This window comes from Lycium ferocissimum, chromosome 6 (assembly GCF_029784015.1).
Source record: "Lycium ferocissimum isolate CSIRO_LF1 chromosome 6, AGI_CSIRO_Lferr_CH_V1, whole genome shotgun sequence".
Taxonomy (NCBI): domain Eukaryota; kingdom Viridiplantae; phylum Streptophyta; class Magnoliopsida; order Solanales; family Solanaceae; genus Lycium; species Lycium ferocissimum.
The window spans coordinates 1203969-1219187 of NC_081347.1; the positions used below are offsets into that span (position 1 = coordinate 1203969).

Consider the following 15219-nt stretch of genomic DNA (forward strand, 5'->3'; position numbering starts at 1 on the left):
CACATTTTGTATAAACATTTTCTTTGATGTTAAATGTTGCTTATGGTGTAGTTTAGGTTAATAAGGATAAATCTTTTGGAAGTAATTCCAAGACACATTTAAGTTTATTTTTTGTCAATGTAAAATACCCTTTACTTCACAATGTAAAATATTGGTAGTTTGGACAATCATCTTCATTGGTTTATTTTAATTTTTCTTTCACATGGTTAATGGTTTATTGGATTTTTACTCATTGTAATTAGCATTTGTTGTTTTGTTAAAAAAAATAGGAACATTTTTGTAAATAATTAGTTTACAATAAGATGTGAATTTTGAGAAGTTTAGGTTTAGGTCTTCCATGGACGGCTTGAAATTTCAACTTTGAATAGTGACTAATGGAAAGGGGTAAAAAAGCTAGCCATTCTTGAAATTTCTTTCTTGGATATAGAGAAAGGTGGAAACTTTTTGTTGGCCTGAGAAAATAACAGTGATTTTTAAAATAATTTTTCTGCAATTACTCTGAATATTCAAAACAATTGTCCTTTTATGTTTCATTTGGCTCGAGGAAACAAAGTACGACACTTTTCAAAATTTTGTCATATTGCTAGGGATGACTCAGACACTCATGTTCCTGGTCTTTTTGTTTGTGCCGTGTTCTTTTTTCAAATTTGATTTTTTTTTTTAAATTAATTAGTTCATTTGAATCATTGAATGTACTTGAATCATTGAATGTACTTTGGTTTTAAAAAAAAAGACATTTGATTGTACCTTGGTTATAAAAGGATATTAGGCAGAAATATGAGACGATTTCTTTCTATATGTTTCAGTCAGGTTCATCAAGTCTTAATATTATTAGATAGAATTATTCGATATTTATGTTGGGGAGAAATATGCAGGTACTCGTAGAATTAATTAGGGTGTGTGAACATGTCTGGACTCTATGGTTATTTCTATATGTCCGAGCCTTGTTTAAGTCTCTTAGTAGATATAATTATTTAATATTTGTGCTGGTAAAAATAATAGGTAATTATGAAATTAGTTGAGATATATAAGTCGACACGAATTCTATGGTTATAAATAAGGGTGTACGTAATAGTACAAATGTTAATGTGGGTTTGGTAATACTAATACCGAAAGTTAATGTGGGTTTGGTAATACTAACACTACCAACTTTATTGAATCTTTTTCTTATTGTCTATAGTACATTTAATGTGATGAATGTAGAAGAAAAGGATTCAATAAATCCCAGTAGTCGGAACTTTCAATTTCATGATGTGATATAATTATCCACTACTGTGATCTACTGCTATTTCAATCTAAACACCAGCTATTTAATATTATAAGATGATCACATACATACAATTTGGCATTATCATATTTCTAATTTTGTTAGGGACGCCTGGAAAAAGAAATCCACTACTCTTTAAATTCTAGCTTAAGTTTGTCTTTATGTAGGGGCGGGTGTAGTATATGTGTTATGAATTCATGCGAATTTAATAAATTGTCCTTTAATAGGTCTTACACGCACAAATTTGAATCAGTTGTGGTGTAACATGGGTATTTCATTAAGTAAGAAACCTAAAAAATTGCAACGAAAAGATCTTTTTAGTGAGCCAACATTTTTCAGATTTTGTTTTTTAAGAAAAACGTCTCTTAAAAAAGTTCCTACCTCTAAATTAATTTACAATGATTATTTACATTTTTATTTGCTCGATATAACATCTTTTTTTTTTCTTCCATAAATTGCTTTTTGGGTTTTTTTTTCTTTTGTGAAAAAGTGATGTCAACAAAGCATTAACGAGGTCGGCAAAGTTAGCATGAATTAAAGGTAAAATAAGAGGCACTAAGAGACTTAAGTCCAAAATTGCCTTTTTATTCTTCTTCTTTTTGAGTCTTAGCATAAGGGAATTTGTTCTTTTCATTATTAAGTACTCTGCTTCCATTTTACACAACTATTTAAACACCAAAACAAACATTCTTTTTATTGGGTTTCTGCCTTTTTTGGCAAATATGTTTTAAAATAAGGAAATAGGAATCTTCCAAAGAAAAACTAGCAAATGCTTTGTTTTAGTAGTAAGAGCGCAACACGTTAAAACTAAAGTATGTGCAAGTAACGCGTTTAAACCATGTCGGTTAGTGAAACTCCAGCATTTAAATTAAAAAGGATAGAGGGATGGACTCATTATTCACCATTTTTGAACCGTGCACTTACTGATTTTCATAAGAAAATCTTGGAAAATAATTTTGTTGGGAAACTACACTCATGTGGTAAAATAATAAAATGGTCCCTTATGTTTGGCATAGATTTAAAGTAGTATGTTAAATATATTGTTGAGCAGTTTTGGTCCTTTAAATTTGTTAAATGTACGTGGGCATTTTAAGCCTCCGTCAAATATTTAACAAGCTATGCTCTTAGATTTGATGAATTGCGAGGAAAAAAAGGATTCAAAGGGATTCACATTTGGAAGTGTATTTTGCAATTTTTTTTTTTTGTCTATTTTCTAGAGTTTGTTGTAGCTTTTATGGTTGCAACTTCTGACATTTTTTTAATCTATTTTTGGTGTTAGTGCAATTTATTGTGTTGCGTAGGATTTGATGGAATTTTCCTAATGTTTAACTTTAATTTCTCTCACTAGAATTTGAGATTTTTGTATAAGGACGTCTTTTATATTACTAACGTATAATCACGTCAGAGTTATTGGTTGTTGAACACTTAAAACAAATATTATATAAGTCTGTTTTCTCACGACCTATTTTGAATTAATCATCGTATTATATAAGCAATGATATAATTCTTTTAGTTTTGTGGTTACTATATTGAGAGTTTAAAACTCTGAAAAGTCAAACAATGAACCAAACAAGAATTAATATTGTTTAAAGAATGTTTACTTAGACTGGGACTTATTATGATTATTAAGCATCATTTCTGAATTGATCATGCCTGCTTTTATATTAAAACCCATATACTCAACTTCAATTTCTATCGGGTTAAGCCAACCCAAAAATTATACACTTATCATTTGTAATGTTGTTCATTTTGAGCCAAGTTCATACATTTTTTTTCAAAAGGCCTTACACGATTAGAGTATTCTACACTTTTTTTTTTTTCCAACTACCAATATGAAATTTTATTCGCACACTCAACAATTCCTTCCCCATACCAAACTAAGTTCCATATGACCCATCACCAAAATTTATCAGCTTAATTGGAGATTAATTGTGCGTCACCTATATCATGTATTTATAGGCATAGCCTTCAAAGCTCACATGCTTCTCTTTATTGTATGTATCTTCATTCTTCAAGGTACGAGTAAAAGTAGTAAAATCGGCCCACTGATGAGCAGAGGCACTAAGTTGGACCGTATAACGTCACTTTGTCATCTCCATACGCGACTCACTGAATTATTGGCTCTAATAAAATGTGTTGGGCTACGACAGCTAAAAAAATACTCTTATTATTATGTAATATTCGCATCAGGCCAAACACGCACGATTTTTTCAAAAAATCTCATATCAATAAGAGTATTCTATACTTTATATGTTGCTTCGTTTTTCAACTATCAATATGAGATTTTGTTCGCACGCCAATTATTTTTTTCTCGTAAGTCCTTTAAAAGAGATAAAATTTATTTGTACTTGGTAATGATTCAATCAATATTTACACAAGAACTGATAGTCTGGTGTAAAGATAATACATCTGTCTTTATCATTTCTTTAATAATTGGAACTTACGGTCCAATCTTATAACCCCGTTACTAATTCCGTTAGTTTAATTTTAGACATTGTATATCATTTATCCTATCATATAAGATCTGAATATTAATTATCTCATCAAATTCCAACAAATTTATGTGAAACTTCTAACAAACCCTTATATTCGACTACCGGTAAGAATAAATATTACGTCCATCATCATGGGCGCGTCAATTTAGTGCATAAGTTATAGGTTAATCTGAACCTAAGTTGACTCTGACTCTATGTATATGTTAAAAAAAAATTATTAAATAAATTGAAATACAGATTGTGAACCCAGTCAATCAAATGAGTTGTAGAATTTTGAACTAAAATCGATAAAATTCAAATTCTGAATACGCTTCTAGCATCATGAAGAAAAATGAAAAAAGGAGAGAAAAAGATATTATTATTGGTAGAAACTAGCAAAATGCATGTTATTTTAGTATATGTATAACACTTTATCATTATGAGAAAAATGACATAATGGGGTCTCAAAAAAAGAATACTTCACTTTATATGTTACAATTTCCAAGTCAGAACTCAATTTGGGTTTTGAAACTTTGTCACCATAATCACTTGACAGGATCTTATCTTATTGCGTTAAGCCAAGAAAAAAATAGATAAATAAATGTCACAATATCCAGCATTATACTGCATGGAAGGAAGGGCCATGATTCCATTATAACATTATGGGACACAAAAATTACCAAAACAACCTCATTTTTCAAGCACTTTAGTTATTTAAAAAGGATTTATGTGTGTGATGGGATGATTGTGATTTTCATTTCTCAGTGATAAAACTAAAAATTATAACAAGGAGATTTAAAAGAATGCACACATACAATACTAGAAACCTTCCTTGTGTTATAAGGGAATTCAATAGTTTATATGTCTTGTATAAAAGATAATTTTTATACTATAGGAATTTTTGGCAAAGAGAATTCAAATAATCCCCTTTGTGGGAGCGGTTTGCACTTTTTGTGGATCTACCAACGCTAATCTAAACTAGTGGGGCTAGTAAACTTCAAATATCACAGGATTAAATCGAGAAAATAATCACATTTAGAAGGAAATTTTAAACAATCCAATGATAATCACAAAGTCTACGTATAGTTTGTTTTATTCATTATCCAATAAGTCAATAGCTTCATTAAAAATAGCAAAACTCATTAAAAGTAAAGAAAACATGAGAATCAATTAGACAAGAGAAATATGCTAGTTTTTGCATCTAAAAAAGAAGTATATAGAATCAAGAAGAAATTACTAATCTGATCTTTTTCTCATTTCCCTGATCGATCTTCCAAACTCAGAAAGCCAATTCCTCTAACGTGGCTAAAACTTCTCAATTGAGGCTACTTTTTCTTGGAATAACTATATACCGTCGTTCTTATTTATCTCCTCTACCACCAAAGACTGTAGTGGGATGACAAGTACCTCTTCATTCCAGTTGGAGTTAGAATTTTCATTAAAGGAAATTCAGAATATAAAAAAGCAAGTATATGAAAAGCCAAATGAATTTAACATATATTGTGTGTGATTTTTCGACGAAAGGATGTCAATTGACACTGCTTTCATCCTCGTATTAGAGTATGAAATCGTTTTTGATAGAGAATGATTTAGCTCTAAAGTGAAACTTCTCAAAGCAAATTCGAATTAATCAATCGAGTTTCAAAGCGAGTACCGAACATATATCTAGTGAGAGAAATAACATTTGCTAAAAAAATAGTAAATAAAAGGAAAGGTTGAAATTTGACTTGGTCAAAGGCATTTTAGTAGGAGTGAATCACATTGGTCGAGATGAAAAGTGTAAATCAAGGTCTTCAAATAGAGACAAGGGTCTAGTTGATCAAACTAACATTTTGGGATTTTGTTGGCCACCTTTGAATTCATGATGATTACGATTGTTAGCTTTTGCTCAAAATATGCCTAAAGTATTTGACTGTTTCTTTTTTGGGAATTACAAATTTCAACTGTTTTAAAATATAAGAAATTCAATGTTAAAACTTTAAAAATCGAATTCATAAAATTTAAATTCTTTATTCAATTCATAATACCTGGAGGAGCTTTCAGTTCTTGATTTTAAATTTGGTCCCTACAAATTAATTTGGTATATATATAACTTTGACACCTGTGCAAAATCGTCTGTGTCCAGTCCAAAGAACCATCAACGTGTTCAACAATTACGTACAAAATAGAATAATAGTATAAGATATTAAAAGTCTACGGATATACTTGGTCAATAAAAAAAAAAAACATGACCAAGTCCAAAATAAAACAGACCAAAATAAAACCTAAAGACTGGTCTGAGTACGAGAATTTACCAGAAAGTAGAGTCAGCTTGTTGTTCAACAATTCATACTATTGAAATTAAGTCAACAACAATGTTGAAAAATGTGCACTTCCATATCATCTTGATTTTCTTTTTTAAAATAACCTACATATACTTTCATAGTGTAAAGAACTTTATATTGTCAATGCAATTAAACTCGTTAAAAATTGTCATTTATAGTTCCCTTTATTAATATCTAAATACATAATTTTATCACAAAAATTAAGATATTAATGTTCATCAATGTAGTGTAGTTCTAATTTACCTTTTGTAAGAGTTCATTTACCCTGTGTTGCAGGTTACAAATCTATGTCTACTGCAAAGCGTTACACATAATTACCTTTTTATGATGAAAAGTTATTTTTATCATCGATGTATATTAGTAAACACTTTAAACTCGACAACAAAATGGAAATTACACTTAAAAATGGCATGAATCTCGTCTCGAGTAGAATATGAAGCATTAATTATTGAAACTCAGTTTAATTGATTAAAATAATGTACAATTATTGATGTTGTTGGCACACACAAATTAAAATAAGCCAATATTCAATTATACAATAAAATAATTTTACGATATTTTAGTAGTACAAGATACCACGAATGGTCTGAAAAGAGTCTATTCAACTACTCAACAACTCTTATAGCTGAACTGAAAGAGTCTACCAACTCCTACGAAAACATTGTTACCTACGAAATTCATCATTAATCTATGATTAAATATTTCGTTGGGTGTCAATTTTTTATTATTTAGCGATAAAAGTTATCTGTCTCTAATTCATGTTTTTTTTTTTTTGTAGTGTTTGGGCATTAGTGAGCTGAAAATAGTCATTGTAGGAAATATAATCTGTTTGTCTTTTTTATTTTAGTGAGCTGAAAATAGTCATTGTAGGAAATATAATGTATTTGTCTTTTTTATTTTATTTTATAGGTTTCTCATCTGGTGTTCAATATCCGTTTTGGGACTCGATTAATTTGAATTCACTTATGTAAGACCCACTTTGAGAAGTAAACTGCTCCCTATCAAAGACGACTCAATATTGCCAAAGTTGTTTATGTTATCTCATCTCACGAGTCAGGAACTCAGGATCTTTAGCTACTTTGAATATCAATATATTCTTTTTAATACTGATTTTTCAGAGTGGCAAAACTATAGGCACAGGACTAAGCATGAAATAATCTGACAAAATTAGTAAGTACATTTTGGAACCGCAATTTTGCAAGCAATAGGTAAACTTATCGAAACAAGAGGTCCTTACATGATTTCCGAAGAAAAAAAAAAAGATGGAAAAAAGCATCTTGATCACACATAAGCAAATGTTAAATAAGTAATTTTGGGAAAAAAGCATCTTGATCATACATAAGCAAATATTAAATACGTAATTTTGGAGAGATCAAACTTTGTATAAACTAATATAAGCAATTCCATCCTCAACGCCATCACGTCGAGACCATAATCCAAATGGTCCTTTGGATGTCCAAAATGCAGAATGAAGAGGACTTTACAAGCGCAGTTGTTGTTGTAGCACTTATTCAGTGATGTAGTTGGCACACCTAAAATAATACAAGCCAATCTAAAATATACATTGAAATAATTTTATGATATTTTAGTAGCACAAGATACCGATAATGTTCTGCTAGTAGCATCCCTGAAAAGAGTTTAATCAACCGAGGGCGGATCTAGAGAACCAATTACGAGTTCACGTGAACCCATTAACTTTTGTTCAGATCATGTCTACGTATTAAGAAATATACTAAATATCTATAACTGTTGACTATGAACCCAATTATTATTATAGTATTAACTTAAAGTCGTTATTGCCTCTGTTAATCAACCACTCAACAACAACCATTATCACAGATTAGTCCAAAAAGGGAAAGATAGTTAGGTACATACTGTACATGAAATGCCACCAGCAGACCATTCATATTAATGTTAAATATCCTATAACATGGATTACATCAGATGTGATAAGTACACATTAATGAATATATACAAGTTGTAATTTACTAAACCTATTGGAGAACCAAAAGGCTTTTGATCAAATACAAATGGCAATTATTGTTTGGTAAAAAAGAGTCAGACATGTACAATTATAGATGAACTCATGGATACACAGCCTTTCAAGCGTTCAATAATGGCGTTTCGGCTGACTAGTCCTGAATGGAGAGTCAGCGGAAGGCCTTCCTTGACACATTCGTCGTACTTCTCTAGAGCAGAAACGATGTCTCTGAAGTCTGGCCTCTTCGAGGGGTTCGCCGCCCAGCAGCGTTTTATGAGGTGTGCAAGTGCTGGTTGACAACTGGCCGGCAAGGGTGGTCGTTCATTCTGCAAAATAGTAAAAAGATAGTGAAAGAACGATATAAAACGGATGAATGTTCAACAGATCTCTTAACTCTGCCAGGCACTGGACAGGAGTTAGCTCTATAAATGTGTAGAGCCAAGTGTAGTGTATTGTAGTTGTCAGGAGCAGGGCTAGAGTGTTTGTTAGGGGTTTGGCATAACCCATTAGCTTCAGCCAAAATCCTATATTTGTGTTAAGAAATTCAACAACAACATACCCAGTGAAATCCCACAATATGGGGTCCGGGGAGGGTAAAATGTACGCAGACCTTACCCCATCTAGGAAGATAGAGAGGCTGTTTCCGAAAATTCACTTAAAAATATATAAATAGCTTTTATAGGAACCCAATAAATTGCCTTTTCTAGAACCCAGAACTCATAAATTCAAAATTTTGGATCCGCCTATGGCAGTAGGCACTTCTAGGCCCCTTCCCGGATACTGGATAGCTCCATTGTTTCTTGTACTACGGACCATTTGTCATCCATTGCAACGGAGCTATTTGATGAGTGGGGGCGCCTAGCGCAGTTATTTGCTTTCACGTCTGATGAGAATAAGGTATTAGGTAAAGGTACAAGAAATCAGTACTATGACTTCCTTTTACCATCGAAAATTTGGAAATAATCCTGTTCTGAATTTAGTATCCTTGTGTTTCGTGCACCATCCTATATTGGGAAACACTAAAACCTCCATGAACCATTTGTCGGTGCTTATGCGCTTCTAGGGACACCAAACATCAAATAGTAAAAGGTGACTATTGCTAGGTTCCGGGGTTCTGAAGTTTTATTCCAAATGAGTGACCTCTTATGTCACGGAGCAGATAACATTTGATAATTAAGCGATGCATGATTGTAAATTTGTAATAGTGTTGTGTTCAAGCATGCTTTTTCCCACATCATATACATCAAGAATAAGGAGGAATAATGAGAAAAAGAGCATTTCAAACCTATGTTGCGCGGACACTCCAAAAATATTGCCGCACTCGTGTCTGATCCTTCAAAAATGCACTACTTTTGGAGGATCCGACAGCAACCAGTGACATTTTTTAAGAGTCCGAGCAACTTAATTTCAAACTTTTCACATATATTAATAGCCACTATTTTTCTTGAGAAATCTTCAGCATATGAAACACTCTATTGTCTGAAGAAGTTATGGTTGAAACAACTTCATCATCTCTCAAGAGCCTACTGTACAGTGAGCTAGAGTTCAGCTCAAGGCTGAGAAGACAGTGAGTTTTGCTGGTTACTCATTGACGGAAAGTTGTTTCAAAGCCTCGACAGTGACCCCATGTGTTGATTTAAAGTCTAAGGTCAAAAAGTGATTTTTCTTGGCTGCAACAGTATGAACTAGGATCAGCATAAGAAGGGATGCACACAAATATGTGACGATTTTTTTGTTGCTAAAACTAGTAAATAATGCCATCCGTTCGACAAGGACGCTAAATTCTTTTTCTAAGCAATGATGCACAATAGTGGGATTCTTTTAAGGAAATATATTTCGATCACTTAAACAACACAATTCTGCCGAATGCAGAAAGCTCTAGCAAGTCATGTACCCGAAGAAACTAATAAAAGAAACACCAATTATAGGTGCTTTGTATGCTTCCTCTACATGTAACTTACAACGGCGCGATCTAGCAACCTCATCATCAGGTAACCAAAGTAATGTTAAAATGGAGGTCGATTTAGTTCTTGGCTAGTTAATCAAGCTCAGGATGAGGAAGTATTGTTCTTGCTAATAAGTTCATCAAATTTTACGATGAATGGGAAAGCAAAAACAAAAAGGAATTGATCAGGGGCGCTAGCCAAAATATACAAAACCTATAGACTGATTATGTATATTATATGTATATATATATATTTTGTGCATTCAATATGTATATGTATATTTAACTTAATATACAAGACAACCATAGACTTCTTATGTATATTATATGTGTATATATATATATATATGTATATTTTGTGTATACAGTATGTATATGTATATTTATACTTAATAAAAGTCTTGTATATTGTCAAGATATATACATTTCCTGGTTTTATATATATATATATATATATATATATATATATATATATATATATATTGTGTATACAGTAGTATATGTATATTTATACTAATAAAAGTCTTGTATATTGTCAAGATGTAAATTTCAGTTGATGGTCCAAAAATCATCCCAAACAAAAATATGTGCAGAAGTCTAACAGCAAAGTCAACCGGTTATTGGAAATCAGCTAACCTTCTCAGCAACAGCAAAAGCGGCTTGCACGGGGGTCATTCCTTGAAATGGTAACAGAGCTGTTGTGAGCTCCCAGAGCACAATTCCGAAACTGTACACATCAACTTTGCGAGTATAAGGTTTTTCCTTAATCATCTCTGGTGCCATCCAACGGTAAGTTCCCATATTTCCTTTGGCTTCCCGGCACTGTGTCTCAAGACACGACGTCCCAAAATCTGCAACCTTGACACGCATTTCGTCATTCAGAAGTAAATTACTTGATTTGAGGTCTCTATGAATCACCCCTTGTGAATGAAGATACTCCATCCCTCGTGATATATCGAGAGCTAACCTCAAAATAGTTTCTACGGAAAGTGAATAAGGCTCTTTCTTGTTGAGATACATCCTCAATGTTCCTTGTGACATGTACTCCATAATGATACAGTATACAGGAGGCTTTTTACAAGCGGCAATGAACTGTAGATAAAGAAGATATATCGTAAGAAAAATATATCATATGATCAGTAGATTACGCATCAATAGAAGCTGCACAAATTTCACTACTATAAAAACAGGAATTAGCAACGGACAGATTTTGTAGCTAAATAGAAAAGAATGTTGATAGTCCTATTTAGCAAAGAATTAGCGACAAATTATCAAAAAAAAATTGTTAGCTACGAGCAATTCAGCAATGAAATTCATAGCTAATTCGAGTTTTTTTAGTGTTTACGGAATCCAAAGTGATAGTCTCATCTACAGAAATAAAAATTAGGAAAAAGAAAAAAGCTAAAGACTTGTAAGATCCCACACAACAAAACCACTCAATGAACAATATTTTTGTTTATACTGCCCATTTAGGTAGCTTAAGTAATCAAGCTCATTCTTTTTCTCTTCTTATTTTGGATAAGTAATAGTCATGCCTACTTGCCCACCTATTTCTTTTTCGTCTTTTCAGCATTGCTGATGGCAGGGGCGGATGCAACATAGTGGTACGGGGTTCATCTGAAGCCAGTATTCTCGATACAGAGCATAAATTTATGTGTAAAACATCAGAAAAATTATAACAAATACTAGACATCTATGTTTCTTTGCTAAGAAGAACTGTGTGTTACTAACAGTTGATTTCACATTTCTCTAGTCATCTGTGTAGCATATTTGGGTAGTTGATTCTTCTTGAAATACAGTAATAAACTGAACACTTAGCTTCCACAGTGGATCAGGAACTGGAAATGTTAAATAAGGTTAGTAAATTTTGGAACCGTACTAAATGCAGGAGCATAATTTCTACTTCTCTGAGAAAATTGCTACTATTCCAACTACAGGAATACAAGTAAACATGAATCAAAAACTGCTATGTGATTTTTTTCCATCTGCCTAAGTCTTGTGTAGAAGCCTTACACAGGCATCTATATGCTACCGAGAGAAAACAAGTTCCTGGTAGACAACGGCGGAGCCAAGAATTTTAATAAGAGGATTCAAAAGTTTGTTTACATACCCAGAAAACAAAAAATTGTTCTATTTGCGCTTTACTCCCCCGTCCCAATTTATGTGACACTTTTTGCTTATTGAGAGTCAAATTGACTAATCTTGAAGCTAAATTAGATTAGATCAACACAATATTTTAACTTAAAATATAGATATTCAAAAATTATACGAAAAGTATAAATGTGTCTGTCAAAGTTAACATAGTTTGAATCTCGAGAAGCATACGATTTCCCGACAAGTACAAATAAACATAATAAAAAACAAAAAGACCAAAACTATTATTACAAGTAAACATGATAAGTAACATAAAATGATCATAAAAGACATCAACCTGCACAATGTTGGGATGATATAAACTCGAAAGCAGACGAACTTCAGACTTGAACTGTTGTTCAAGCTTAGCTCTAGTTTCCTCCTTATGAGTTGGAATTCTAACCATTTTTACAGCAACTGCTCTTTGCTTATAAATTCCTCTATAAATTCTGCTATGTGCACCAGAAGCAAATTTGTTACCTATAAAAAGCTGAGACAAATCAGCTGTCCATTCCTCTTGATCCTCTTTAGATACTTCCCAAGTTTCAACATTATCAGATTCTAATATCATTGACCATGAATCTAAACTATCAAATCTTTTCTTGTCCATTGTTTCCATATCAGATAAATTCCACCTAGTTCTTGAAGAAGATGAAGGCATTTCTAATGGTTTACTCTTAGACCTTCTCAGCCTAAATGGATTAAAACAAGTAGCCATGGTAAAAAAAATATTTTGTCAAAACACAACCCCTTCTTATTATTTTAACAAAAAGTGTCAAAACACACTTTCAGAAGGTGTTTTTCAAAACAAAACAAAAAAGTGAAAACACAACCCCTTCTTTTTAAAAAAGTGTCAAAACACACTTTCAGAAGGTAATTTTCTTCTGAATGTGTGATTTGATTTCAAGAAATGCATGAACTGATTCAGAAACATGGGTGCTTGAATTCATGAATATATCAAACAAGAACCAAAAACAAAGATAATCCATTAGGCCATACACCAAGAAAACAAGAAAGGAATGAACTTTCCATTTAGAGAAACCTTTGCATGATTAAGGAAATTGAAACACCAAGCCCATGGGAACCAAATAAATTACAAGAAACAGCTATGAAAAAGGAATGGATTATGGAAATAAGTCAAAAAGGGCTTCACTGTGACAAAAACTGAAAGAAAAATAGCCATAAAAATGGAGTGTTTTTTTTAAACTAAAAGCTATGGAAAAGAAATGATGATCAACATAAGGCAAAAGGCACAAAAATGGAGTCTTTTTTTACTAAAAATTTCAAGAAACAGCTATGGAAAAGGAAAGGATGATGAAGATAAGGCAAAAGGGGTTTCAAGGTGACAAAAATTGAAAGAAAAATAGCCATAAAAATGGAGTCTTTTTTCAAGAAGTAGTCTGTGAGAGTGGCAAGACTTTTTTGCAGTAGTCATTTTTGACAGGCAAAAAAAAAAAAAAAAAAAGTGAGTGAGTTTGGTTTTTTTGCAATGTCAAAGCAATAATGTCAGGGAAATCTCGTGAATTCTTGGTTCAAAGATCAAATTAAAGTTGGTTAAGACTTTGACAGAGAGAAAGAAAAAGGAAAAAAAAAACTCTTTTAGAAGGAATCCAACTCTTCTTCTTCCTGTTTCCTTTTAATCAATCAATGCTAAAATTGCTTTTTTTAATAAGTGCACACATTGTTGAGAGCCACAAAGTTTTAGAGAAATTAATTTATAAAGCATCACTACAACTTCTAATCAGGAATAAGTAGTATTTACTTCATGTACTATTCAGTAGTATCTAAAATTTACTAGAACAACTAATTTGATTTCATGTCAGGTCGTGTAAGGCTCACTAAAGCAGAAGGATCTCAAATTTATTTGATCAATTAATTTGAATTCAAGTAAGGTCCTGTAAAGCTCACTAAAACAAAAATATCTCAAATTCATTGGAGCGACTAATTTGAATTTGGGTCATGTCGTGTAAGGCAAGTAGAAGCATATCGAATTCATAGACTAATTTTAAACTCAGGTCAGGTCGTGTAAGGCTCATCAAGGCAGAAACATCTCAAAATCATTGCACCGATTAATTTAAGCTCATGTCAAGTCGTGTAAGACTCACTAAAGCATAAGCATCTCAAAATCGTTTGCACCGACTAATTTGACTCATGTCAGGTTGTGTAAGGCTCACCAAAGCAAAAGTATCTCAAATTTATTGAATCGACTAATTTGAACTCATGTTAAATCGTGTAAGCCTCGGAAGAGAATAATTTCTATAAGAGAATTTCTCTATTCCTTGTAATCTTGAATATGCATTTAGCTTGCACCCACGATAGACCTCTTACATTTTGTCATATTAAAATATGTTTTTGTTTTCTAACAAAGGTAAAAATCTTAAGTGATATATTTTTATTTATGGAAGTTTTGGTAGATAAAGTTACTAAATATTTAATAGTCAAAATATATGTAAAGTGATACGGACATCATTATTATTTACTAAAAAACATCTCGTCATTCCTCTCCATGCAAGTGAATCTAAACTTCCTTCAAAGGTAGATTTGTGCAGCTCCTCTAAGTTTGGAATTCTTGTCAGTATGATACTTCCTATTCATTGTGGAGGATAAGGTACCTTAACTCATTAGAAAATTGATTTCTTTATGGGCACTGCCATGAAATGAAACTGTTGGGACCAAATTGGATAGTTTCATTTCATTTTGCCTCATATACAGTTTCATATTTTATTTTCTTTAGGTTTGTATACTTGGCTGGTACTCAAGTCAACTAATTTAGATTCGGTTCAATGCTCGAAACGCCGTTTTTTAAACGAGTTCTTATTTCGAGGATCCTATTCCATCCTATCACAATCACAATCATCACTTGGAATCGGTTCTCTTTTTAATTTCCCATCCAGAGTATTTTGTTGCATATTTTAGACTTTGAATAACATAATCTATCACCATGTTAATCACATTAGTAGATAGGATAAATAGATTTGCAAAAGGTACGTTATTGCAATTCTTTTATTGTGAAATATCTTGAATTATGTCTTCTTCAATAGAGTTGCTTTGTATGGCCAGTGTGGCCACTTGCCATGCAAATTGGACTGTCTAGC

At 32.2% G+C, this 15219-nt stretch overlaps 1 protein-coding gene across 1 annotated transcript; it reads right to left on the minus strand.

The window, feature by feature from the left end:
* Nucleotides 1–7946: 7946 nt before the first annotated feature.
* On the minus strand, nucleotides 7947–12873 carry LOC132058820 (serine/threonine/tyrosine-protein kinase HT1-like). The gene is made up of 3 exons (XM_059451184.1): nucleotides 12423–12873; nucleotides 10628–11083; nucleotides 7947–8372 (listed from the first exon to the last, which is right to left on the minus strand). Exons 1-3 carry the CDS (start codon nucleotides 12840–12842, stop codon nucleotides 8124–8126), a joined length of 1125 nt encoding a protein of 374 aa, XP_059307167.1. The 5' UTR covers nucleotides 12843–12873; the 3' UTR covers nucleotides 7947–8123.
* Between the last annotated feature and the right edge of the window lie 2346 nt (nucleotides 12874–15219).